A 27,340-nucleotide genomic window follows, 5' to 3' on the forward strand; every position below is an offset into this window, starting at 1 on the left:
CAGCAAAGTGCTTAGAAATGGTGAGAGGAATCCTCGGTAGACGGACAGACCTGGCTGCTGTCTGTTCTAGCCTGATGGACCGTTAGGTTCTGAGGCTACGGTTTACAGGTGATCTCTGTCTAGGCTACTGTTCTGGAAGAAAAATATCTGTTTCCTATGTGTCCTCGTACTGATTTTCCTAGGAATTACAGTTCCAGATTGGTCAAAGAGTGTAACTCTTCATGATAGGTTATTATGATGACGTAAACCTTGCCCTTGAGTCTCTCAAAGCTCAACACTAATACACTATCTCTCTACTGCCATTCCAATCCTGTTGCACAGACAAAAGCAGCAACTGTCTGCCTGTGTGGGTGTTTAGCTGGAGATGTAGCAAAGGGACAAAGTACACAGTGTATTTGCAGGATTTGCACATGTGGTCACACACGGTCCTTTCTGTGTAATGCTCAGGGGAGAGTTGTGCCTAAAGGCAGACGCCAGATCTGTCCAGATTGGATCTATTTTTGAACCCTAAGAAATGTCTGATCACCCTAGGTCCACAGGCCAAAGCAGGCCCTATGGCAGTAAGAATCAGTCACACACACATCACACACACACACAACTGCTCTGATTTGTGTCTTAAGCAAGTCTGACCTTAATAAACTATTTCACTGTAACACAAACCAACTCATTACTTTGTCTCCCCTAGATGAGTCGACACTTGAATCAACCTTTTTCCCCCTTTAAAATGTCTATTTTAAGGGATATTTAAAAAATAAATAATTCTACTTTATATTCATCATCTCCAGCACCACCCCAACGTCAACATATGTGGGAATTATGCTTTTCTATGTTTTGTAGTAAAAAAGGTGTTTCCAATGATATCATCAACCAATTAGTAGGCATTGCCTACTCAGAATTGGTTAAAATCACACGATGCACACTATTATATGCCCTGTTGGTAATCCTGACCATGTCTCTCTGTTTCTCTGCAGGTGACCCAACCAGGCTTCCTGGGCAACTGAGACGTGATTCTGGGACGGGCACAGTCCCTCCCCTCAGCCTGCCTGCCCTGCGTCATCCCCGTCTCCCAGACATCTCCTCTTGAGAGAATGACCATCGGCCCAGACCAGCTCTACCGTCACCATACCAGTGTGTGAATGACTCTTTGCCGAAAAGCCACCGTGCTCTGCCACCCCGTTGTTGCAATGAAGAGCAAGTATTCCCAGTACTATAACCAGACCCTGATCCATGCCTACTATGTGTTTGCCAAGGACATGACCTGGGAGGAGCTGGAGGAGCGCACCAACGGGAAGGCCCAGCTCAGCTCCCTCAACGTCGTCTTCGTCATCATCTGCAGCATCATCATTCTGGAGAACTTGCTGCTGCTCATTGCCGTGTTCCGCAACAAGAAGTTCCACACCGCCATGTTCTTCTTCATCGGGAACCTAGCCTTCTCCGACCTGCTGGCCGGCTCAGCCTACATCGCCAACATCTTCCTATCAGGGCCAAGGACCTTTGAGTTGGTGCCGGTGCAGTGGTTCATCCGGGAGGGCACAGCCTTTATAGCGCTGGCCGCCTCCGTCTTCAGCCTGCTGGCCATCGCCATCGAGCGCTACATCGCCATCACCAAGGTCAGGGTGTACGGTTCTAACAGGACGTGTCGTATGTTCCTGCTGATCGGGACGTGCTGGGTCACCTCCATCCTCCTGGGGGGCCTGCCCATCATCGGCTGGAACTGCATCAACAACCTGCCTGAGTGCTCGGCCTTGCTGCCCCTCTATTCCAAGAAGTACATCCTGTTCGTGGTCACCATCTTCAGCATCATCCTGCTCTCTATCGGCATCCTTTACGTGCGCATCTACCTGATCGTGCGCTCTAGCCACCAGGAGGCCACCAACTCTCCGGCCTACGCCCTGCTGAAGACGGTCACCATCGTGCTGGGCGTCTTCATCGTGTGCTGGCTGCCCGCCTTCACCGTCCTCCTCCTGGACACCTCCTGCCGCAGGCTGGACTGCCCCGTCCTCTCCAAGGCAGACATCTTTTTCGGCATCGCCACGCTCAACTCGGCACTCAACCCGCTGATCTACACGCTACGCAGCAAGGACATGAGAAAAGAGTTCCTGCGCGTGCTGTGCTGCTGGGGGCTGCTGACCAGCGGGCGCCCCACCGACCGATGCCTGGTGCCCCTCAAGAGCTCCAGCTCTATGGAGCACTGCACCAACAAACACGAACACCAGACCACGCCCATCATGCAGGCAGAGTGCACCACCTGTGTCTGACCCGATGCTATAATCACACAGTGTGTGTTTCTGAATGTGTGTGCGTGTCTGTTAGACTGGGTGTGTGAGAGGGATAGTGTGTGTGATGGGGCTGTGTGCAGGTGAAGAGACTTAAAGAGGAAAGCACACCTGTGAACCCCCCATCCCCACCCCAGATCTGCCACATAGAAGACCGTCTGTCTGTTTGTCTGGAGATGTCACAACATCGTTGACTCTCATTACAATCATACCTGTGTGAATTCACAATCAGCATTCAACCGATTCACCACAAGAGCGTGATAACACAATCATCCTCGAGTGAATTCACTATTATTCAATGAATTCACAATCATAGCTGAGCCTTTTTTTTTTGTTAAACAATGTTTTAAACATTTTCTTAGGGACTTTCACAGAGTGGAGTCACAATCTTTGTTGAGGGAGTCTTGATTATAACGATACATTAATTCATGTTCTGCATGTCCGCTTGTTTTACATGTATGCAGACTCTCTTATGGAAAGCCAAATCCACAGACACCATATACATAATACATAATTGTGATGCTGAGTTGTTGGAGTGTTTTACTGCGCCCTGATAATGGAAAGCTTTCACATATTGCACTTTGTAGACATGTAAGCGTTGTGGGGTTGTTTATGGCTGTCACCCTCTTGAAAGGTTAAACCACAGAAGTTTCCCTGAGTGAATTATATATGTATGGATTCATAGAGTACTCATCGTATAGAGAGACGTGAGGCACCCAGGCAGTGACTAGTCCTCACTCAGTACTGCACTCCATGCAGGCCAAAACCCTTACAAGTACCCCTCTAAACCAGGGCTATATATCCTCATATATTAACATGCATAGATCCCTTTGATTAACTGCAAAAACAAAAGTACTCTGCTTACGTATATTGCATGACATTCTAACTCCTTTGTAAGAACTAATGTGTATTGGTGTACTCCAGTAAGTTCAGCTTGTTCATTAACATTCTCTCCTCTCTCTCTCTCTCCCTCTCCTCTCCTCTCCTCTCCTCTCCTCTCCTCTCCTCTCCTCTCCTCTCCTCTCCTCTCCTCTCTCAAATCTGTCCCTCTCGCGCTTCTACTGTTGTCTTTTGTAACTAACATTTCCTAAGAGGAAGGCCCAATCAGAAAACACATTTCCTGAAGTGAGTTGGCACTGATAAATTTCACTCGATGACAGCTACCCAGAAGCCCATACCCAACAGGACTGTTGTCTTAACGATGTTGTAGCAACGCAGTGGCAGAGTGCTTTCTGTTATTATTGGGCCTTGCTCCAGGGGAATGGGCCTGAATGTAAGTATGAAGTGTTTGGAGCGAGACCGCTCTATTTTTGACAGTATTATTGATCATTGACTTGTCATTGATGTGCAGAGAGTGGGATTAAACAGGGTAGGTCAATCTCACTGTGAAGTCTTAAAAACAGACCACAACAAACAACAGGAATATCACCACCAAGCCAGTCCAGGTAGAATGGTTGAAAAATAGTACAGTGTCCTGTTCAACACAGGAAGACATGGGATTAGTCCAGAGTAGACGCGTCTCGTCTTCCCCAATCCCAATAATCCCTCTCCCCCTCCATAAAGGAGAGAAGATCCAGTTTAACGGGGAGCACGGGTCTCCATTCCCTTCACACGAGAGGTCGCCCTCTTTATTCTCTTAGGTGCCTAAATAAACTCTACTTCCTCTAACGACAGGAAGTCCTGTGTTTCAAAAAGTGGTTCCTGTTGTTCAGGAAGAACCTCATCTGCCTTTGTACAGACACACACTCACTCTCACTTGGCCACGCTTCTGGTCGTCCTCATGCAGGTTTTTACAGCCTGCTAGTTAGACAGCGAGCCCTAGCCTGGAATCCAAACAGATATGCTCTGTTTCACAATAAACTGAGAATATAAATGTAGATTCCAGTCTAGGCCAGACCAGTAGGAATAGTGAAAGCACTTTGGCAGATTCCATATTGCCTGACTGCCTGCTCTCTCCCGGGTTTCTTAAAAGACAGCGCAAACATACCTATCACTTCATTCATGTGTTGCCTAACCCTGTATGATTTGTATAAATATATGAATGACTATGTATGTAAGTATGTACAGTATGTATGTAAGAACTGTGTTCATGTATGGAATGTATTGTGTCCCCAGTAGCATGATGCCTGTGTCAAACCGGTACATCTTAAACACTAATAGTGGTACATAATTTTTTTTTTAAATGCATTCCTTTTTATAAAATAAATGAAATCTAAAGAATCCAATGTGTTTTGTGTGTGTGTGTGTGTGTGTTTTTAAACAAAGTGAATGTGTGCACACAAAAGTTCATATTTGTGCATGTATTGTATGTGGAAAAACATGTCCTGATACGTTTCACTTTCCAAGCCTATTGCCATCTTTCAAAATCCCTCATGGCTGCATGAGGTGTAATCGAAAACTGATATTTAATCCAAACATGCTCTAACAAAGTCTAAAAAATACTTGTTTCAACATGAAAAAGCTCTATTCAAATGTTGCCATTAAACTTTCCCCATTTAACCTTGGCCTTCACATCTAACAGCATGGTTTTAACTGCTTCCAGACTAACATGAGAAAGAGTTCTGTTGTGTGAAGTGTTAGGGGTGACCATGTGGGGCGGGAGAGAAAACAAATGGGGTGTGGCAGGCAGTTTTGAGAAATTGTCATTAAAGAAAAGAGAGTGGCTGTTTCTCTGGGAGCTCCATGAAGAAGGGAGACAGCCTTTTGAGGGCCAGGTTCCTGGCTGGCCTTGGGCCACAGCCCGGGAGAGGCTGACGGAGTCTGGCCTGGTTGCTGTCAGAAGTCCTGGATTCCTGGGTGGGAACATTGGCTAAATCAGCCCCAGGAGGCTGCGGTGCGGCATGGCTAGAAGGGATGCAGCTTTTGTCAAATTAAAGTCCGATTTGACTTTTCGTAGCAGGCTAGAACTTATGCAGCAGGTTAGTATAATTAACGTAGCAGGTTATGAGACTTAGGTTAATGTTAGGAAAAGGGTTTTGTAAAATGCAAACATTTACTTTTGAAGTTAATATGACAAAAGATGGATCCCTTTTAGCCATGACCTTGCGCTGCTGGGAACGTGGCCAAGAATTTCCAGTGCTCAGCAGCAAGATATGACAGAGTCCAGAAACCTGTAGGTGAAGAACACAAAAGGCATAAAGGTTTACGTTGTGTGCATAAAGCTCAACTGAAACAGCTGCATATGCTTAAAAAGACATGAACACACTCATGCCAGGCACACCCACAAACAGGCATCCACATTAGGGAAAACAAGACTGCACACTTGCGAGTTTAAAACATACAGTCATTTGGAGTCAGCTGCACATTCCTGTATAGATATATCACAGCAAAAAAACACACACAAAGGAGCTCATATACTCTCAGCCTCGAGAAATTCACTGCACAACCGTAATGAACTAGTGCCACCTTGTGGTGAAACAGACTAATTTTACGTGTACATTTCACTTTCATTCACAGCACTAATTCCTGTCATATGTTGGGTATGTGTATGAATATTTTTTTTTTTTATTCATGGATACTTTGTATTTCAACACATTCATTATTAACTTTAGTTTTCGGTTGCATAATGCAAATAATATAGATCTATGTCTATCTATTCGTACCATTTGTCCTACCCAAAATAAATATGAAGACATGCTGGCTTGTTATGTGCTCAATGGTTCTATGATGATTTTAATTACATTTTACTGCACACACTTGCAATTATTTAGGTTTGTTTTTCGACAATAGACAATGTTGCTATTGTGTACTGGTCGTTCCACGAAATGAGTCCCTTTTGAGTGCCTTTGATATTTTAAGTAGAAATTGTGCACCAATATTACATTTTAAAAGCCTGTTATATTAAACGAAGTACCCTTTAATATAGAACACGTTTTTTATATCAATAAAGACACTATGTTCCAGAAGTGTGGACTCAAATATGATGACTGCAACTCGACTTTGACACCAATGACTCGTGACTTGACTTGGACTTAAGCCTTATGACTCGACCTGACTTCATACCCTCCCCAAGCCCAAATATACAAAAATTATGCAGCGCATCAACTCTTCATTTAACGTTTGAATCGGACAGCAGCCAATCAAATTGTGCGTGGCAGTGTAGAGGAACATCGGCGGGTGAATTCAGATGGAGCCCTTGGAATGATGATACCCAAAAGTATTATTTTCGGATATAAAGACGACGCTGTATCAACAAAAAACGGATTGCAACTTGCAAAACATGCGGGGGAAAAATTACAGACGGAGGCGCAACAATTTCCAACTTTGTTCGACATTTGAAGTTGCACCAAAGAACGGTAAGTCGTGGCTAATATAGCCGACAGCTATCCATCACACGAGGTTGTGTGTTTATGAGTGTGTAACTTGTTTCTTTTTGCTGGCGTGTGATGTCTAGAGCCTGTATTGTTATGTGCGCTCCTCACTGCTTGCCTAGATTAGACTTGCAGATCGACTCGCCACCACGCTGTTTGGAGCTGGAAAAGATCAAATGAGCACATTTGTGGCAGAGTGCCTCCTAGAATGGTTGTGTACTCTTCCTATCCTGCAGATTACGGCGAGTGCTTGAACCTCTGATGGTGTTTATGCTTCACACAAATCCCACCATCCCCCTCTCTGCTGTCCTCCGCAGTTTTGAGCTTTCTCCATTGATAATGAATGAAATACGGCGGCTTATTTCATCTGAGGCACCGCATTCAGATACACTATTCCAGATAGAAATGCGTATTCTAAAATAGATGAAATAGTTTTTCCCCCTCATCAATCTACACAAAATACCCCATTATGACAAAGCAAAAACAGGTTAAGAATTTTTTGCAAATTAATATTTTTTTTTTTAACTGAAATGACATTTACATAAGAATTCAGACCCTTTACTCAGTACTTTGAAGCCCCTTTGGCAGCGATTACAGTCTTGAGTCTTCTTGGCACACCTGTATTTTGGAAGTTTCTCTCATTCTTCTCTGTAGATCCTCTCAAACTCTGTCAGGTTGGATGGGGAGCGTTGCTCCAGGTCTCTTCAGACATGTTCCATCGGGTTCAAGTCCGGGCTCTAGCTGGGACACTCAAGGACATTCAGAGACTTGTCCCGTAGCCACTCTGCGTTGTCTTGGCTGTGTGCTTTGGGTAATGTCCTGTTGGAAGGTTATCCTTCACCCCAGTCTGAAGTCCTCGGCGCTATGGAGCAGGTTTTCATCAAGGATCTCTCTGTACTTTGTGCTGTTCATCTTTCCCTCGATCCTGACTAGTCTCCCAGTCCCTACTGCTGAGCAACATCTCTACGGCATAATGCTGCCACCACCATGCTTCACCATAGGGAGGGTGCCAGGTTTCCTCCAAACGTGACGCTTGGCATTCAGGCCCAATAGTTAAATCTTGGTTTCATCAGACCAGAGGATCTGGTTTCTCATGGTCGGGAGTCTTTAGGTGCCTTTTGGCAAACTCCAAGCAGGATTTCATGTGCCTTTTACTGAGGAGTGGCTTCCATCTGGCCACTCTACCACAAAGGCCTGATTGGTGGAGTGCTGCAGAGATGGTTGTCCCTCTGGAATTTTCTCCCATCTCCACAGAGAAACTCTAGAGCTCTGTCAGAGTGACCATCGGGTTCTTGGTTACCTCCCTGACCAAGGCCCTTCCCCCGATTGCTCAGTTTGTCCGGGCACCCAGCTCTAGGAAGAGTCTTGGTCATTCCAAATTTCTTCCATTTAAGAACAATGAAGGCCACTGTGTTCTTGGGGACCTTCAATGCTGTAGTAATGTTTTGGTACCCTTCCCCAGATCTGTGCCTCGACACAATCCTGTCTCGGAGCTCTACGGACAATTCCTTCGACTTCATGGCTTGGTTTTTGCTCTGACATGCACTGTCAACTGTGGGACCTTTATATAGACAGGTGTGCCTTTCCAAATCATGTCCAATCAAGTTGTAGAAACATCTCAATGATGATCAATGGAACAGCATGCACCATGAACTTAATATCGAGTCTCATAGCAAATGGTCTGAATACTTATGTAAATCATGTTTTTTTCCCCCTCGTTTTTAAAAATAAATTTGCAAAAATGTCTAATCCTGTTTTCTCTTTGTCATTGTGGGGCAGTGTGTGTAGATTGATTTGATTTTTTTTGTTTGTATTTTTTCATACATTTTAGAATAAGGCTGTAACGTAACAAAATGTGGAAAAAGTCAAAGGGTCTGAATACTTTCCGAATGCACTGTATTCAACTTCTCAGATGCATTCAGTTTCAGTTTTCTAAATTCAGATTCAAAACCAGAGACATCCTGGGCCCTCATTTATCAGTGTTGCGTGCGAACGGAAATGTTCGTAAACCATGCGTGCGATCATTTCTAAGCAAAGTGTGGGATTTATCCATTTGTACTGATACTTGAGAATGTGTGTAAATTTAAGCAAACCTCTGACCATGCGTACCCATAGCACCTTGTGGTAGGAAAGTCAAACTGCTAATGAAATACCATCCACCAAATGAGAACAGATTAACATACTGGACCAAATCATAAACTATGAAGAAAAAGATAATACATTAATAGTTTATTAATGTATTTATTTTTATAGACACTTCAGCTACAAATAGTTTTCTCAGGGTGCTATGAAATTCATAAACATGAAACCATTTAAGCCTAATTGAATAATAAAGTCAATTAGAAAGAGAGTGGAATGTAAGGTTGGAGGCAACTTAGTTAAACCAGTTAAATAATATAAAAGGCAACACTGAGGCGTTGTGACTTGGCCAAAATGGCAAATCTTGCATTCGAGGATCTGGCATAAGCTGCATTACGCAGGGAGCGTGTTTTCAATGAGCGTGCAGATTTTTTTGCTGAGAGTGACGCTTGGCTTATTAGTAGATTTAGTTTTCCAAGGCATATTTTATTGTATCTCTGCAACCAACACTCTCTAGTATTAGAAAGGGAGACGAAACGCACCAATGCCATCCAGGTGCACACACAAGTCCTCTCCACCCTGGGATTTTTGGCCACTGGAACATTCCAACGGGAGATTGCGGATCGGTCTGGCATTTCACAACCAAGCATGAGCCGAATATTGCCTGCAGTCCTTCGTGGCATTATTTCATTGACCCCACAATACATCGTTTCCGTACACTGCTGTGCAACAGGCCAGAGTGAAAAAGGATTTCCATACCATAGTTGGATTTCCCAATGTCATTGGAGCAATTGACTGCACCCACATTGCAATGAAAGCACCATCATTGAACGAATTCAACTTCGTCAACAGAAAAGGTTTCCATTCTGTCAATGTGCAGGTCATCTGTGATTCACATTTGGCTTCGTTGAATGTAGTGGCCAAATGGCCAGGTGGGAAACATGATTCATTCATTGCGCAGAACAGTTCAGTCGGCCTTAACCTCCAAGAAGGAGCTGTTGAGGATGGATGGCTTATTGGTAAGTGACTTATGTTTTATTTGCCATGTTAGACCTCTACTGGGAAACTGAATGTTGTGTTCATAACTGCAGGAGACCGGGGCTACCCATTAAAAACATGGCTGATGACTCCCCTCACAAACCCCTCAAACCAACAAGAGGCAAGGTACAACCAAGCCCACGCACGCACAAGAACAACAGTGGAGTGATTGTTTGACACAATCAACAAGTTCTTTCAATGATTGATTTCTCTCTCAGGCCGTTGCGTACATCCTCCAGCTTCTGTTTGAGTCCAATAATTGATGTGTTGATCTCTTGTTGTTTCAGTACTGCATCACAGGCTGACTACATTGCTCGCGTCGCGTGCGTGAAGCAAAATCTATTTAGAAATCTATATTATTCAATTAATTGCACCCACACTGCTCGCGCGCCAACGAGTGTCTGCGTTGCCAAGTGCTAAAATAGAAGTCAGTTCTATTTGTGACGCAGATCGCTCTGCAAATCCTGCCTCTCCCTCTCCCATCTCCTCATTGGTTTATAGAAGCAGGTACCCACGTGCCAACTCCTCATTGGTTATACCCACGTGGGGGACTGAAAGACGAACGAGGTCAGTGGTGGTAATGCACCTAATTTATGAAAGTTGCCAATCGCAATATAAAGTCAAGAGAAGAAAAGGCCTAGGAGGAGAGATGACTAGAAACGATTCGGTTGACCGTTTTATGTGTGGATTAATTGTCAGAGTAGAGGACTTTGCATTTCAGGTAAAATAACAACTCAATGTTTATATCCCAGGACAAATTAACTAGCAACAGCAAGCTAGCTAAATAGGACAAATTAGCTAGCAAGTGCATGCTAGCTAGCTAAATTGCCATAAAGGTTTAATGCTTTTCGTAATGTAATTGGTTGAGTTTGTTTTGATATTTTAACATGCGTTTGGTGTGGGGGGACAAAATACATGTATTCATGATGGCGCACGCGCGCAGCCGGTTTGGGTTCCGTGTGAGGTCTCTCCAATTATGCTGCCAATGCGCTGGTCCATAGCAGACAGTGAAGAGTCACTCTGCCCTCCTCCAGTTGCACTTATCCCTTTTTTGGATCATAATATTTTTTTGGCATATGTTTTTAAATCAAACCATTTCTTTTAAATTTCATTAACTGTCAGATGAGGCAGAATTTACCACAGCACTAACCTGCTCCCAAGCAATATTTATTTTCTTATTTGTCAAGCCATTGCTGAGTGCTCCAAAAAGTATAGCTTGTTTTGCTTCCACTTTGGTGATCAAAGGTTCTATTTCTGCATCCGAAAAGTTTTTTTTCTTTGATTTCTCCATGTTGGCGAACAGAAATTAGTGACATTTCTTGCAGCTTTAAAGGGAAGGTTTGTGACCATAAATGGTAATTTAGGGTGGTTCTTTATGTAAATGAGACTTCACATGTAAATGAGACTTCACATGCACTAGCACAGTGTTTTAGAACGTGTCTAGTTTATCAAGGCAAAATACTTACAGGTGTGTGTAAATCAAGCGTACGAGCAATTGATAAATACCAAACTTTTTGTACTTCCGAACTTTAAACATTTTTTCGTACATTTCATTTAGAAGCTTTTCTATGCAACATCGATAAATGAGGGCCCCGGTACTTTAAGCGGTACTTGATAACCAAGCAGGGTGCAGTCCTTTTGAACTTCCTGAATTTATCCATATAGAGTACCACAGTGTGAGTCATAATACCCATTAAAAACCTAACGGTCAAAACGGGAAAATGGTTCTAATCTTTTTTCCACTGTTCATTTTCCCCATAGGGGATTTTAGAAACACTTAAAATAATGGCTGTGTTTTGTGTAGGCTTACCCTGGTGTGACGTTTTGATAACTGTAAATCTCCATAGGACAAGGTGACTTTTATCAATATATTTACCTGTATTTAATCCCCCAAAATGAAATACTAATGAACTACAAATGCCACAATGATCTGGATAATGCTGCCTAATCGAGGCAAAGCTAAGAATCTCTAGATTAACTACCATGTAGTAATTAATAAATTGGCAAAATGTCTTTAAATTGACAATTCTGTCTTGTGCAAGTTTTAAATTGATATAATACCCGTTAGCAAAGGTGTCAGCTAGAGATGATGTGCAGGAGCTTGCAGGGATTTATAGTCTTGCATGACGTCTACTTTGATGCTAATTAGCATTTTCTAATCTGAGAGTAAATAGAGACGAATATATTGAGAAAAGTCACCTTCTCTGAGAGATTTAAATGGTTATCAAAACATCACGCCAGGGTAAGCCTACAAAAAACACAGCCCTTATTTTGAAGTGTTTCTAAAATCCCCTATGGGAAAAAATGAATGGTGGAAAAAACAATTGGAACCGTTTGACTGCTAGGTTTTATGGGTATTATGACACTTCCAATGTGGGTCTCTATAGGCTTTAGCTAAGTGTGCTAACACAGTCTTTAATCTGTCCTCCTCTACCTTTCCTGGCTGGCAAAGTGGCAGCGCTTGACTTGGGCAGGAGCTCACCAGAGCTGAGTACCAGCATTTCAAATGTTCTACTGCTTGAGCTCATGTTACTTTCAGAAAAGATTAGCTCAAAAGTAGTGTGGAGCTTCTGGGCCTAAATATAAACAGTACCTGTACCCAAATTGAGTACCGGCACCTATTTCAGACCAAGTCGAGCACTGTAAAGCACCAGGATGTTGTCTCTGGTTTTCAATCTGAATTTATAGAACTGAATTTGAAATTTGAATGCATCTGAGAAGTTTAATATATGAATTTATATCAACTTGAAATTAGTTTGTAAACCAGGTACACAGACAGTGAATGCAATATCTACAACATTGAAACTGAATATATAAATGTAATTTAAATATTCAATTGAATTTTAAAACTGAATGCAATATTCATTCAATTCAGTTTGAAATCATTAAATAAGTTCAATTTCTGAATAAAATTTCTGCGTCACAAAAAAAAAATTCAATTCAATTTCAAGATACAAATAAAAAAATGTAATTCAAATGCAATATCTGTTGCCACTGAAATTACCCATAAATAAACAAACCACACCCCCGCCATCGCCACGTGTGCGTTTGCCAAGTTGCCCCAAGTCCACCAGATGCATATGCGTTTTGAAAATATTGAACGCATGGTAGGTACACAGAACGTACCACCACCTAGTGCGGCATCCCTAACGTAGCGTTCGTCCTGCTCCTTTGACATTGAATGACTTCAATGTCAAAGAGTTTGCGGCATCTCGTGGACATGAGGCGTTAGTTGTACAGCAGGTCACCATAAAAAATACATTTATAAAGCCAGCTATGTCTCTCTGATAAGTAAAAAAAATATCAACCATTATCACTAGCAATCCGATTGCATTTGTATCTTTCCTCGATTTCCCTCGAAAAAATCATGTACATTGTGGTGAACGAAGTTTCGTAGTAGGCAAATCAATGGGGGTGTCAACAATTTACAATATTCCATAGAGAGGTGAAACATACTATGAAATAAACAGCCAATGCTAATGTATTATTTAATTGAACTATCAATGTAAAAGTTGTTCAAAACTTTAATCGATACATGTATTAATGAAATTTGATCCCATATTCTCCATGCGCTTCACCTATACATCAACGTAATGGTAAAGCCCAAAATGCCCGGGTTTCCGCGCGAAAAGACGGCCCGCGCGCCTGAACTGCATAGAGCTAGCCTACAACAGATGCCACACACATTGTTTTCCAGAGAGCTCTGATTTTAGCACATCGTTTTAACGATTCTTTGTTGTCTTTTCTTGTTTTTTGTTTTTTTTAATCTAAACGAGTTTTATATTTTAGTCTATCACGCTCACACTTGAAATGCCAGCCAATACCTCCTTGTCTCTGCCAGTGGATGTCAGGAAAAGGTAACGTTACAAGCTAGCTAGCGCAAATGTAATGTTGCAGTGCTGTCATGTTCGGCTAGCTAGCTTGCAGCACACTGCATTCAGTTCACCCTTTGTCCTGTCAAATAAACACACATGCATGGCATGGGGTAGTATTCTTATTCTCACCGCATCACACGATCCACCATTCCATGCACAATACTGCGAATTAATTTTGTCACGCTGAAATGTCTCGGCTAACTGGATAGCTAGCTAGCATCTTCCACGGTTTTCATATGCCATGTCTAGCTATTTAACTGTACCAAAGATGCGTTGTGCTTGGGAATAGATTTGGCGCCAAATGATACATTTTGGCTCATGTCAGCTGTTGCCTCTCGCTTCAATATTGGATACATGCATGTTTTTATTTCCCAGTTGGCTAACAAATGTTAACGTTTGCGTTATCGCTCTAATTGTTAGCTTGCTAGCTATCATCGACTATTTGTGAAATGTTAGCAACTCAAAACGGATAGCGATCTACATTGGCTGTTTACAGCATGATAACATTACACTAGCTGGCTTCTTGTTCGATGCTTGGTACAGTAGCTAGGATAGGAATTCAAAATCAAGTCGGGTTCACAATCAAGTGTCCAGCTAATTAGCTAGATAGCGTTAACATTTAGCGTCAGCGACCTGTCAACAAGTTGTGCCATGCTAATATGTTGGATTTGACTATGTTCATGTTTAGGTCATTGTAGCAAGTGGGTAACACTTTGTTTTTTGTTTACAGGCTGGCGGTGTTGGAAAAAGATGAAGATGGGATCTTAGATGAGGTGAGTGACCTGAACTACCAAGTTTTACATTTGGTTTCGGGTTGCTACAGACTTATTTACGTTTTCTGTTATTTCATCGTTGACTAATGTCCAGAAAGCCGATCATGACCATCGTTTGTGAAGTTGTATTAGTCGTATGTACAAGATACACATGGTATACATCGTCCAACGAAATGCTTACTTGCCTATTCCTTCTCGACAATAAGAAATAATACAAGCGAAAGTAAATGGCTCAGACTAGAATAAACATTTGAGCATCAGTATAATACAAGAATGCACAATCTGCAGTCTAATATTTAGGGGGGCAAATGTTTACATTGTGCATTATTTACTTTGTGGATGAGTGCATATGTGTGTGTGGAGAGCTGCTTAGTGTTCAGCATTCTAATGGCTTGTAGCTACAAACTGTGTCGGAGCCTATTGTTATAAGACCTCATGCTTGATTGTCTTCCTCACAGTAGGCGAGTGAAGAGCTTGTGGCTAAGCACTTAAAATAACTTAGATGGGTAGCACCTTCCAAAGCATGTCTTAAACCAGTTTATTTAACTCATAGGACCGTGTCAAAGAAAAGGTCAAGTTGGTGCAGGACTTCCTGCATGCGGATGCCCAGGACCAGCTCAGCAGCCTGAAAGCCAAGATGAAGAGTTCAGAGATCTCAATGGTGAGTTGTGGCTGCATCCTGTCAATCTAACGAATCCACTCACTCCATAGAAATAATATCTTTGGGTTTGTCCGAAATGGCACCTTATTTCCTATATAGTGCAGTGCTTTTGACCAGGGCCTACATGTTCCCCTCAGGATGGCTACCTCTCTAAGGTGAAGGCCCTATTGGGACGTGAGCTGTGTGTGGAGAATGGCTCACACGGTGATGTTGTGGAGCAGAACTGCAAGAATGGCAAAACAAATGGCTCTGCAGTAAATGGTGACTCTCACAAGGAAGAGGATGAAGAGGGAATCATGGACACCAAAGAGGCTGATGTCATGAAGTCTCCTTCTGCCCCCAAAGGAAAGGGAGGACGGAAGAGCAAGTCAGACTCTGAGCCCAAGAGTGAGTAGGAGTGGCTGGGTACATCAATTTCTCCCTGGATTAATCTATACAGTATCTCTTTTCTGTGATGTCTCGTGCTCTGAAAGATTTATGTCCATCTAATTGTTTGACCAAGCAACTTGTAAAACCCCAAACACATCTTATAGAACTGTACATGTTGGGAAATGACCACGTGTTGAGGCACATGGATGCATGTGCAATCAATTCCAAATCCTTAAACAATAAAACATTGTTTCTTTACTTTTGTCCAGAATCTCCTGGTTCCAGGGTCACAAGAAACTCTGTCTCCGGGAAACAACCGACCATCTTATCAATGTTCTCCAAAGTGTCAGTAGGAACTCATCTGTTTCCCTTAACCTTTCAAGGTCTTATGCATTCTGCTCATGAATAAACTTTCCCCTTGCTCCCTTGCAGTCAGAAGCGCAAGTCTGATGAGGTGAATGGAGAGGTTACGAATGGAGAGGTTACAAATAGAGAAGTGGAAGAGAAAGTAGAGCGGGAAACAGAGGAAGAGGTGAGGTGATCTTATTTTGTGACACCTGTCACTCAGACCATGTGATTTACTCTTATTAATCAATGCATCTCCTAATCAGGCCTTTCTGTTGTAGACACAAGAAGAGAAGCGTTTTAAAGTGGAGCCAGACAATAAGTAAGACCTTTCACCTTTTAACCCCCCCCCCCCCCCCCCCCCTTTCAATTGGCAACACCCTTCCTCCAATTTGCATTGACTGTCTCCATCCTCTCTTCTCAGGCCAGTTGCAGAGGACGCCACTAGTGAGAAAATGAAGGCAGTGCCTGCAGCTAAGGTGAGGCCCATTCCTGCACTCAAGCTGTTATATAATTTCGGAGCAGAGTTGCAATGTCATTGTCGCTGCTCATCTGTTTCAGACTCCACCCCCTAAATGTCCAGACTGCAGGCAGTATCTGGATGACTCGGACCTCAAGTTATTTCAGGGAGATCCTGATAATGCGGTGAGAAACTTGAGGCTGTTATACTAAAGAAAATGTGATACGGTGCCATTTTAACATGTCATTAGTGCCAACTGGATATTTGTTGAATGATGACTTGCACTAAATGGGATTTTATAGAGTAAAACAATATGGATCTATTCTAGTTGTCATGGTTTCATTGATTGACTGGTAGAACAATGACTTTTCTTGATTATGTTTGTATACTTACAGCTGGATGAGCCAGAAATGTTAACAGATGAGCGCCTCTCTCTGTTTGACTCAAACGAAGACGGCTTTGAGAACTATGAAGAACTACCCCAGCACAAGATTACCAACTTCTGGTGAGTGGTCCCTTCATGCTGTCCCTTCAAAATTCTATACAGCATCAGCCTTTTAGTGCATGTTTTTTGCTGTCACCTTGGTAAAAGTGAACTGTTCTTTGTTGCAGTGTTTATGACAAGCGTGGCCACCTGTGTCCATTTGACTCTGGGCTCATTGAGAAGAATGTTGAGTTGTACTTCAGCTGTGCAGTCAAGCCCATCTATGATGACAACCCCTGCATGGATGGTATGGCCCTGACCTTTTTCACACTAACAATGTTTATATACTTGTTTTCCTCCAACCATAGTTGATTTACAATCTTTACTAAACCATTTTATGTAAGATATACTTGAGTGGTGTACCTATGGCTAACTACTGTACTGCTATTCTTCTAGGTGGGGTTCCTGCCAAAAAGCTTGGTCCCATCAACGCCTGGTGGATCACTGGTTTTGACGGAGGAGAGAAAGCCTTAATTGGATTCACTACAGGTAATCTCAAGATCTTCCTTTAGGTTTTAAGTGGATTGAACGTTAAAACATTAGCCTAATTCCTATACTCATGATGTATATGACTCTGACCTTTAACCCATGACCTCTTTCCCCATCTCCAGCCTTTGCTGACTACATCCTGATGGATCCCAGGGAGGAGTACGCCCCCATCTTCGCCGTGATGCAGGAGAAGATCTACATGAGCAAGATGGTGGTGGAGTTCCTGCAGAAGAACCCTGACGTCAGCTATGAGGACCTCCTCAACAAGATCGAGGTGAAATACTAAGATTGTTTGGTGTAGACGCTTGACCAGGGTCGTGTTCATTAGTGCAAAAATGTTTCAGTGTTGCAACTACAGTTTATTATTGGATAAGTGCAGGTAGTTCTTTTTCTGTTTGGTGCCTAATGAACATGGCCCAAATCTTCACACATGGCAACATCAGCTTCAGCACTGACTTGACTCGCCATCTCTCCTCTTTGCCCCTAAGACCACAGTGCCTCCTGCTGGGCTGAACTTCAACCGCTTCACAGAGGACACGCTGCTGCGCCACGCCCAGTTCGTGGTGGAGCAGGTGGAGAGCTACGACGAGGCCGGGGACTCTGACGAGCAGCCCATCATCGTCACCCCCTGCATGAGGGACCTGATCAAGCTGGCTGGGGTCACCCTGGGAAAGAGGTAATGATAGGACTTGGTATTGTCTGATGTTGCAGCAGACTTGCTGTTTATTATCACAACACCCCCCACCCCCTGTAGTGCTGTCTGCTTCTCACTAGGCTGTGTGGCTGGAAGGGAATCCTAACTCTTATCATGAAGTTAAAATGGCAGACTGTCTGTCGGTCAAGAGCTGGATTGAAGATGCACTTCAGTCTAATTGGCTGTGGTTTATTTTATGTTGAAACCGTAAAGTTAAAGGTCCAGCGTTGATTTGTGTTGGGGACAATAAGGGGGTTATGTTTGTCTCCCTGCTGTCTGTTCCCTCTGATCCCTGGTGTTTAACACTCCTCTTGACATTCCCTAATGCAGCATGCTGTTGTACTGGTAGGTATTCTACAGCCCTTCGGTCTGAAAATATCCTTGGCTTGTTTGGTGTGCAACAAATGTGTTGTCATAGAGCAATTTGGTGAACTGTAAAGCTCATCCCAATTTGTGCTGTTTGTCATAAAAAAAATCTGCATGGCTGCTTTGGCTGTTGAGAGCTTGAACACAGCATTACAACATTTATACTATTATAATAATTGATTGCATTAGCACAACACCCAACCACCTGCTTCTTTCTCTTCATAGGAGAGCTGCTAGAAGACAGGCCATCCGCCATCCCACCAAGATTGAGAAGGACAGCAAAGGAGGGCCCACTAGAGCGACTACCACCAAGCTGGTCTACAAGATTTTTGATACTTTCTTCTCTGACCAGATTGATCAGAATGAGAAGGATGGAGGAACCAAACGCCAGCGCTGCGGTGTCTGTGAGGTAACTTACACAGTACCAATCTGAATGAGGTTGAGCCAAGACTTTGAGGAGCCTTATTTAATTGCACTTTGAATAAGTGTTTTAGTTGATTAATTTGACCATTAAAAAAAACAAAAAAAAAACAAAAAAAAAAACACAAAACAAGCACACAACTTAAAAGCCATACATGCACATGAATAAAATCATTTGAGGATAACACACAAAGTCTGGGACTTATTTCCATTGTGGTCCTCTTGAGACAAGATGGCTAGACAAGATCTAACACAGTATGACAGTGAAATAATAAAACATAGAAGAAGAACATCTATCTCATCATTCCAGTTACATCATAGGGGTTATTCATATGGGTACAGAGGACATCAAACATATTTTTACCTTATTTTTTAAAGCTGTCCAGAGAGGACGTTGTTTTTATAGGCAGAGGCAACTCATTCCATTCTGAGGCTCCAGTATACAAGAAAGTACCTTTCCCAGCATTACTGCTGAACCTCTATAAGCACACATCAGCAACACCTGATCTGGTGCTGTGATTGTGTGCATCCCTAACACGAGGAAAGTAATCACTTGGATATCTGGGCGCAGGACCATAAATACTCCTGTAAGTGCAAACCTTCTGCCAAGCGAACTAGCTAAACCCTTATGCAACTAATTGGTCTCCTGTTCATAATTGAAGCATTTATTTAACTAGGCAAGTCGGTTAAGAACAAATTATTTACAATGACGGCCTACCAAAAAACCTACGGGGGCTGGGATTAAAAATAAATTACATAAAAATATAGGACAAAACGCACATCACAACAAGAGACAACACTACATAAAGAGACTTTAAGACAACACAGCATGGCAGCAACACATGGTAGCAGCACAAAGCATGGCACAGACAACAGCACAAAGGGCAAGAAGCTAGAGACAACAATGCATCACGCAAAGCAGCCACAACTGTCAGTAAGAGTGTCCATATTGAGTTTTTGAATGAAGAGATGGAGATTGAGTTTGAGATTGAGTTTGAGTGTTTGTTGCAGCTCGTTCCAGTCGCTAGCTGCAGCGAACTGAAAAGAGGAGCGACCCAGGGATGTATGTACTTTGGGGACCTTTAACAGAATGTGACTGGCAGAACGGGTGTTGTATGTGGAGGATGAGGGCTGTAGTAGATATCTCAGATAGGGGGGAGTGAGGCCTAAGAGGGTTTTATAAACAAATATCAACCAGTGGGTCTTGCGACGGGTATACCGAGATGACCAGTTTACAGAAGAGTATAGAGTTCCGTGATGAGTCCTATAAGGAGCATTGGGGGCAAATCTGATGGCCGAATGGTAAAGAACATCTAGCCGCTCGAGCACCCTTACCTGCCGATCTGTAAATTACAATTCTGTATTCTAGCATGGGTAGGATGGTCATCTGAAACAGGGTTAGTTTAGCAGCTGGGGTGAAAGAGGAGTGACTACGATAGAGGAAACCAAGTCTAGATATAACTTTAGCCTGCAGCTTTGATATGAAATGCCTTAGTTTAAAACACTCCATGTTCTCATTCTTCTATCTCCAGGTTTGTCTAGTTCCAGACTGTGGCAAGTGTTCAGCCTGCAAGGACATGATCAAGTTTGGGGGTAGTGGTCGCAGCAAGCAGGCTTGCCAGAAGAGGAGGTAAGTTAGCTGATCTTTAGTGCCCCTTAGTTGCCTAGATAAATGGTTCCTGCCATGGCTGTTTCTGAACACTCATAACATTTTGTTCCAGAACACTGTTCCTTCCCATGAGCTCATTCTGGAAAAACGCTAAACAGTTCTGAGACTGTTAAAACAAACTCCACTCTCTTTTATAAAAATAAAAAACCTGCCACTAAGTGTGAACTGGGCCATGGGGTGGAACTGGGGATGGGGCTACGCTAGCCAGCTAATGAACATCTTCAGAGCCCTTTATTTCAAATTGGGCGCTTATGTTGTAGGTGTGGTGGCTTGAACTCATTGGCTAATGTGATCTGCTCCCTAATCAATGTAATTTCCCCACCAGATGCCCCAATCTGGCAGTAAAGGAGGCTGAGGATGATGAGAACATAGAGGAGGAAGAGTTGTTGCCTGTAAAGGCCCCTTCAAAGAAGGTGTCCAAGGCCAAGACTAAGAAGCAGAGCAATGGCAAGCTGACCTGGGTTGGAGACTCTATTAAAGTATGTACTCCTTAGTGTTGTATGAAGTTCTTAACCTCAAACTGATCAAAATAGCCCTTAGTACACCAGACTTGTAATATCAAAAATGTTTATGTAATTTGACTGACTTGCTGCAATGCAAACAGCTCTTGGATAAAGGTTCTCTCCTCTCCCTCCTATGTTCAGACTGAGGGGAAGAAGCAGTACTACATGAAGGCGTGTATGGACAACGAGGTGCTGGAGGTGGGAGACTGTGTTTCTGTCAGCTCTGATGACCCATCAATCCTGCTCTACCTGGCCAGGTAGGTTCTATAGCAGTTTAAGAATCTTGACTTAGCCTTTTCTATTGGTTTCTGTATGGCTCAGGTGTTGACTGTCTTGGGTCTCCAGGATCACATCCCTGTGGGAGGATAACAATGGGAAGTGGTTCCATGCCCACTGGTTCTGCCGCGGTACAGATACTGTACTGGGGGAGTCCTCTGACCCTCTGGAGCTGTTCCTGGTCGAGGACTGTGAAGATATGCAGCTGAGCTACGTGGAAGGCAAGGTCAACGTCATGTACAAGGCCCCCTCAGACAGCTGGTTCATGGAGGTAAGAATTCATTGGCTTTATAGCGCTTTAAGCAGAGTCGCTAGCCTGGTCCCAGATCTGTGCGCGATGTCTTTCCGACTCCTACAGTCATTGTCATGCCAATTGTCTATACAGCTACTACTCCATGCACCTCATCACTGATGTATTTTGTACCACTGTGTTTTCAGGGTGGCATGGTAGAGGACATCAAGGTGATTGATGATGACAATGGGAAGAATTTCTTCTACCAGCTGTGGTATGAAGGAGACTGTGCCCGCTTTGAGACCCCACCTACCTCCACACCCCAAGAGGACTGCAAGTACAAGTGAGTCAAAATTGACATTTAAAGCACTGATAGGGCTGTCAAGTACTTACATTTGGAGCTCTGAAAATCTAGTACTGGAACACCTTGAAAAGCTGACATTTCCTCAGTGTGGTTCTTGAAAAGTCCTTTTGAAATTTGTTGTAACCAAGGTTTTTAAATAAGCTCTTCTGCTCCAATGATTTCATTTCTGCTAAGTTTGTGGTAGACTTTCATTTCTTTCCTGCAGTTTCAATTGACTGGTGTTGCGGTAAAACCATGTACGGTTATTATGACATCAGATGTTGTCTTGAACTTGGCTTGCCATACAAAGGGACATTTTGGGTGTTTTTTTTGTTTGAGAAACATGACAATACCCTACATCTCAAATGGCAAAATGTTGAATTCCAATGCAAAGTGACTTTGGAAAGGCTTGTCAAGTGGAAATGCTGTTTTTCTTCTATAGTGCAATTCAATACAAATTGAGGTCTTCAAATTACAATTCAGTGCTTGAAAGACCTTGAATCTTACTTTGCAATGTCTATGAACCTTTTTAAGTGTTTGACATTTGATAGGAGGATTAATAAATTGGTCTTGGGTTACCGTGTCTCCTGTATTTCAGCTTCTGTGCCAGCTGTAGTAGGGCTGAGGAGAGAGAAGAACAGGAGACTCCTCGGGTGTTTGAACCCATAAAGGACGAGGACCACGACTCCAAGGCCTTATATGCTCTGGCCTGCCTGAAGGGAGAGCAGTTCAGGGTGGGAGACGGCTGCTACCTGCCCCCTGATGCATACAACTTCAGGTGAGTGGAACATCCAGGAATACTGACGCTTATACATGGCATTGTTGAATACTTGTTTCTGATTGGTAAGCTAGGTTTGGTTTGCTAAACTAGCAAGTCTGTTTTAGTCACCAAGGCAACTAATGTAGTGATCTCGTAAACTTGCTGTCTACTTCAGTGGATGTTGAAAACATTTCTTGTGGCAAATGTGTTCAATTATAGCCTTGGTATAAAAGGCATAAATAACTCTGGACTCTATGCATTCTCTAGAAAATAATGGAACTCCATGGAATTTTAGTTTGTCTCCGCTAACACATCGTGGACACCTTCCACGTTCATGATTTTCATAGGATGCAAAGCCCCTCGTTGATTCTCTTACATCAGTGGTATTCAAAGTTGGGGTTGCAGGGTAATTGTGGTGGGGTCGTGACAACACAAATTATTGGAACAAATTAAGAGTACATTTTATTGTATGGGACCGTATAGAAATGTTTTTGGGAAAGATCTATTAAGGGATAAATCTTATGAATTGAAGATCATTTGATCTAAATGTATTGAGTGTAAGGTCGTTAGATTTGGAGGGGTGGTTCCCAAGAGATTGTGGTGCAAAAATGGGGTCCCTGCTGAAAGATTCAATACCACTGCCTTACATAGGCATGGTCTCCATTGAGGACAACTAGGCAAATCCTAGTGTTGGCAAATTCAACATCAGCTTTTGAGATTTTTTATATATATATAACTCCCCTTACCATAACATTTTGTTGTGTGCTCAGTGTGAAGGCAGCCAGTCCAGTGAAGCGTCCTCACAGGAAGGAGGACGTGGATGAGGAGTTGTACCCAGAGTACTACAGGAAGCATTCGGACTACATCAAGGGCTCCAACCTGGATGCCCCTGAGCCCTTCAGAGTGGGACGCATCAAGGAGATCTTCTGCCACAGACGCAGCAACGGGAAGGCTGATGTGTCTGAAGTCAAACTGCGCTTGTACAAGTTCTACAGGTGAGCACCCAAGTCAAATGTCATGGTAGAACTGAAAAGAAGGACCCCTTGGATCCATGCCAAATTTAGTAACTTTTGTACAATGAGAATTTTGGCCTAAAATGCATCTCTTCACTGTAGGTTAGGTAAACTGGTGCCAATATATGCTTGTCTGTAATTTTGTCTTCTGTGGTTTTACTGTACTCTTAATGTTCATCCTCTCAGGCCTGAGAACACTCACAAGGGGGCGAAGGCAGGTTACCACACAGACATTAACCAGCTGTACTGGAGTGACGAGGAAGTGACAGTCAACATGTCGGAGGTGCTGGGCCGGTGTCGTGTGGAGTACGGAGAGGACCTGAATGAGACCGTTCAGGATTTCTCCTCAGGCGGACCTGACCGATTCTACTTCCTTGAGGTGAGGCTGGACTAGATGAGAAGCAATTGAGCAACTTTAACTTCCCATATTAATCTTGCATGCTAAGTAGCTGAGATGCTCATTCGAGGAAGTTTGCTCGAGGGTAATATCGGTCTCCTTCTCACCCAAAGGCTTATAATGCCAAGTCTAAGAGCTTTGAGGACCCACCCAACCATGCCCGCTCTGCTGTGAACAAGGGCAAGGGGAAAGGGAAGGGCAAAGGTAACTACTGTCTTCTCTGTGGTACTTATTGCCAGTCACGTAGTTCTCTCCTTTTGAAATGTCCTCTTGCCTATTAGAGGTTTAGGCTTGTCATGAGGCTTCTCTGAATACTGTTGTAACTGTGGCTCCAAACCACCTGCCCTCCAGGTAAAGGCAAAGGGAAGTCGTCTTCTGCTCAGGAGCCTCCAGACCAGGAGCCTCAGGACCCCAAGGTGCCCAAGCTGCGTACCCTGGACGTGTTCTCTGGCTGTGGTGGGCTCTCTGAAGGCTTCCACCAAGCTGGTTAGTAGTTTCTTCACTTCAACAGCTTGGGAAATGTCTAAGTTGTGTGTGACCACAAGGGAACCTTTTAATATACAGGTAGAATTTCTTACAAGAGTAAAGTTAAGTGTTTGTCAGGCCACATAGTGACTGCAATTTGTTGTTGCGCCTACCTGTCAGGTATCGCTGAGACTCTGTGGGCCATCGAGATGTGGGACCCAGCAGCCCAGGCCTTCAGACTAAACAACCCAGGCACCACAGTGTTTACAGAGGACTGCAATGTGCTGCTAAAGCTGGTGATGTCTGGAGAGAAGACCAACTCCCTGGGCCAGCGGCTGCCCCAGAAGGGAGATGTGGAGATGCTGTGTGGAGGCCCTCCCTGTCAAGGCTTCAGCGGCATGAACCGTTTCAACTCCAGAACCTACTCCAAGTTCAAAAACTCTCTGGTGGTGTCTTATCTCAGGTCAGTTAAACAGATTTGCACGTTTCCATATAAACATATGTATGAGTATATTATTGATCTGTCCAAGTACAGAAGTTCCAGTCTAAGTGGTTGCTGTGTAGTTATACTTTCCCCTAACATGCATTCTCTTACAGTTACTGCGACTACTACAGACCCAAGTTCTTCCTGCTTGAGAACGTGAGGAACTTTGTCTCCTTCAAAAGCTCCATGGTCCTGAAACTGACTCTCCGCTGTCTTGTCCGCATGGGCTATCAGTGCACATTCGGAGTCCTTCAGGTGAGTTATTAGTGAACTTAAGCTGGCATGTTTCTTTCTGATTGATGAATCCAATAGTCTGCAGTATTACGCAATGTTTTTAGTTATTGTGAAAGTCAATCATGGGATATGCTTAAGCCTGACCTCTGCTGTCCACTCCTCCCAGGCTGGGCAGTACGGTGTGGCTCAGACGCGGCGCAGGGCCATCATTCTGGCGGCTGCGCCTGGGGAGAAGCTTCCTCGCTACCCAGAGCCCCTGCATGTGTTCGCTCCCCGGGCATGCTCTCTCAACGTGGTGGTGGACGACAAGAAATATTTCAGCAACGTCACACGGTAACCAGCCACCGGTCAATGTAAAAGCGTGTGGTTGTATAGCTTGTGATGTAAAGGGTTGTCTAGTTTCTGACTGTTCCTTCCTGTTTCAGAGGTAATGGCGGTGTGTACAGGACCATCACAGTCAGGGACACCATGTCTGACCTGCCAGAGATCCGCAACGGAGCGTCTGCTCTGGAGATCTCCTACAACGGAGAGCCCCAGTCCTGGTTCCAGAGGCAGATCAGAGGCACACAGTACCAGCCCATCCTCAAAGACCACATCTGCAAGGTACAGCTGCTGCCTCAGTTACAATCACCTGCTGGCTCAGCAATAACTTGTTAGAACAGCCATAGGTGTTGCTCGGTCTTTGGAGTCTCTTGGCTGCCTCAGTGCAGCTTAGTGAAAAGCTGTTTGGTTTTTACAGGAGCAGATTTGTCGTGCCTGTTATGCTTACGACATTGGTTAAATGAGAACTGTCGCGAGGATGGGTGGACAATAGCTTTCCCTGAAACCAACTAAGTCCCTCTTTGGTTCCCAGGACTTGAGTGCCCTTGTAGCAGCCCGTATGAGGCACATCCCCCTGGCACCTGGCTCTGACTGGAGGGACCTGCCCAACATGGAGGTCCGGCTGAGAGACGGGACCTCATCCAAGAAGCTCCGCTACACCCACCCAGACAAGAAGAATGGCCGCAGCAGCTCTGGAGCACTGAGGGGTGTTTGTACTTGTTCAGGAGGTACTCACTTTTATGGATATTTAGGCCATACAAATGTTGTTAAATGCTTAATGGATTAGATTTCTTTCCCGTTTCAAATACAATAGCAACCTAATCAGTTTAGCCTCTTGGCTAAAACAGTAAGTGCTTGGCGTGTTCATAACTCTGACAAATAGTCTTAACCTGTTCATTTTTATAGCACTTTTTCAGGTCAGATGGCCAATCCAAGGGGATGTTGTAATGCTGTCTGTAGACATGTTCTGATTGCCATCCTGTCCTCTAGGGGTGCCCTGTGACCCTGCTGACAGGCAGTTCAACACACTGATCCCCTGGTGTTTGCCCCACACGGGGAACCGCCACAACCACTGGGCCGGCCTCTACGGCAGGCTGGAGTGGGACGGCTTCTTCAGCACCACCGTTACCAACCCTGAGCCCATGGGCAAGCAGGTAAGGTCTAATACTGTACCAGCTCTAGCAGAATTGATGAATGGCTAGGACCATTTCACCTCAGGTAATAACATGTACAGTGGTTGTAGTTTGTTGTAAATACTAGTTTACAGAAATGTATTGGGGTCCCTCTCATGCAGAGCTGTAATGTTGGGTACTAAATGTCATGTTTCAGGGTCGTGTCCTGCATCCAGAGCAGCACAGAGTGGTCAGTGTGAGGGAGTGTGCGCGCTCTCAGGGCTTCCCTGATACCTACCGGTTCTTTGGAAACGTTCTAGACAAACACAGACAGGTACTGGACTTGGTCTCTCTGTTCTCCATCAAGAATTCAATCCCCTCCTAGAAAATGCCTTGGAGTGACACTTTGTTTTTATCCCCCCTCAGGTTGGCAACGCTGTTCCTCCACCACTCTCCAGAGCCATTGGACTAGAGATCAAGAAGTGTGTCTTAGAGCGGATCAAGGAGGAGAATGACAATACAAATGAGAAAGGTTAGGCCTGCTCAAGGTGCATTCTGTGGTAGTTACTGCTGCTCATTGGGCATTTTGATGAATTACCGATAGTGGCTTTAATGTGGATGGGAAGAATGTCATCAGTATCCATACTATGAATGTCATTTTCCTCCCTCAGAGAACCTCAAGCAGGAGAAGATGGAGGTGTCGGACTAGTGCCCGGCCCTATTCCAATCCCCTGAATTCCCGATATTTTTAAATGAGCTGGCCAGTCTGCAGTACCATTCTGTTTATGATTTTCTAAATGTGATTTTAACTGTGTTTGGAATGTGAAAATAAATTGTATGTAGTTTTTATATGTTGTAATATTTCAAATAAATCTCTTAAATGGCAGTTCCT

At 43.8% G+C, this 27,340-nt stretch overlaps 2 protein-coding genes across 6 annotated transcripts in view; both read left to right on the top strand.

Moving 5' to 3' along the window:
* Positions 1-4,501, top strand: part of LOC115199319 (sphingosine 1-phosphate receptor 2) — a 34,795-nt gene extending 30,294 nt beyond the window's left edge. For all 3 annotated transcript variants that reach the window (XM_029761885.1, XM_029761886.1, XM_029761887.1), the window contains exon 2: positions 972-4,501. In XM_029761885.1, coding sequence (XP_029617745.1) covers positions 1,137-2,258 — 1,122 coding nt within the window. In that variant the 5' untranslated portion in view covers positions 972-1,136 and the 3' untranslated portion in view covers positions 2,259-4,501. The remainder of the gene's footprint in view (positions 1-971) is intronic.
* A 2,047-nt stretch (positions 4,502-6,548) lies between these two features.
* On the top strand, positions 6,549-27,334 carry dnmt1 (DNA (cytosine-5-)-methyltransferase 1). Of its 3 annotated transcripts, none has more exons than XM_029761864.1 (35): positions 6,549-6,571; positions 14,309-14,351; positions 14,905-15,012; positions 15,150-15,399; positions 15,651-15,726; positions 15,814-15,913; positions 16,008-16,048; positions 16,151-16,205; positions 16,288-16,371; positions 16,582-16,691; positions 16,799-16,917; positions 17,067-17,159; positions 17,282-17,433; positions 17,648-17,835; positions 18,184-18,198; positions 18,445-18,628; positions 20,172-20,269; positions 20,634-20,787; positions 20,953-21,068; positions 21,157-21,358; positions 21,526-21,662; positions 22,261-22,440; positions 23,193-23,417; positions 23,622-23,814; positions 23,946-24,036; positions 24,184-24,318; positions 24,478-24,760; positions 24,895-25,036; positions 25,182-25,348; positions 25,441-25,618; positions 25,869-26,064; positions 26,327-26,490; positions 26,666-26,782; positions 26,875-26,980; positions 27,120-27,334. In XM_029761864.1, the coding sequence occupies exons 3-35, from the start codon at positions 14,989-14,991 to the stop codon at positions 27,155-27,157; spliced, it is 4,413 nt and encodes a 1,470-aa protein (XP_029617724.1). In that variant the 5' UTR covers positions 6,549-6,571; positions 14,309-14,351; positions 14,905-14,988; the 3' UTR covers positions 27,158-27,334. The 3 variants fall into 3 exon arrangements, with proteins under 3 accessions (XP_029617724.1, XP_029617712.1, XP_029617719.1); XM_029761852.1 differs by lacking the exon at positions 6,549-6,571 and adding an exon at positions 13,346-13,560; XM_029761859.1 differs by lacking the exons at positions 6,549-6,571; positions 18,184-18,198 and adding an exon at positions 13,346-13,560.
* The last annotated feature ends 6 nt before the right edge of the window (positions 27,335-27,340 follow it).

This window comes from Salmo trutta, chromosome 1 (assembly GCF_901001165.1).
Source record: "Salmo trutta chromosome 1, fSalTru1.1, whole genome shotgun sequence".
In the NCBI taxonomy this organism is placed as follows: Eukaryota; Metazoa; Chordata; class Actinopteri; order Salmoniformes; family Salmonidae; genus Salmo; species Salmo trutta.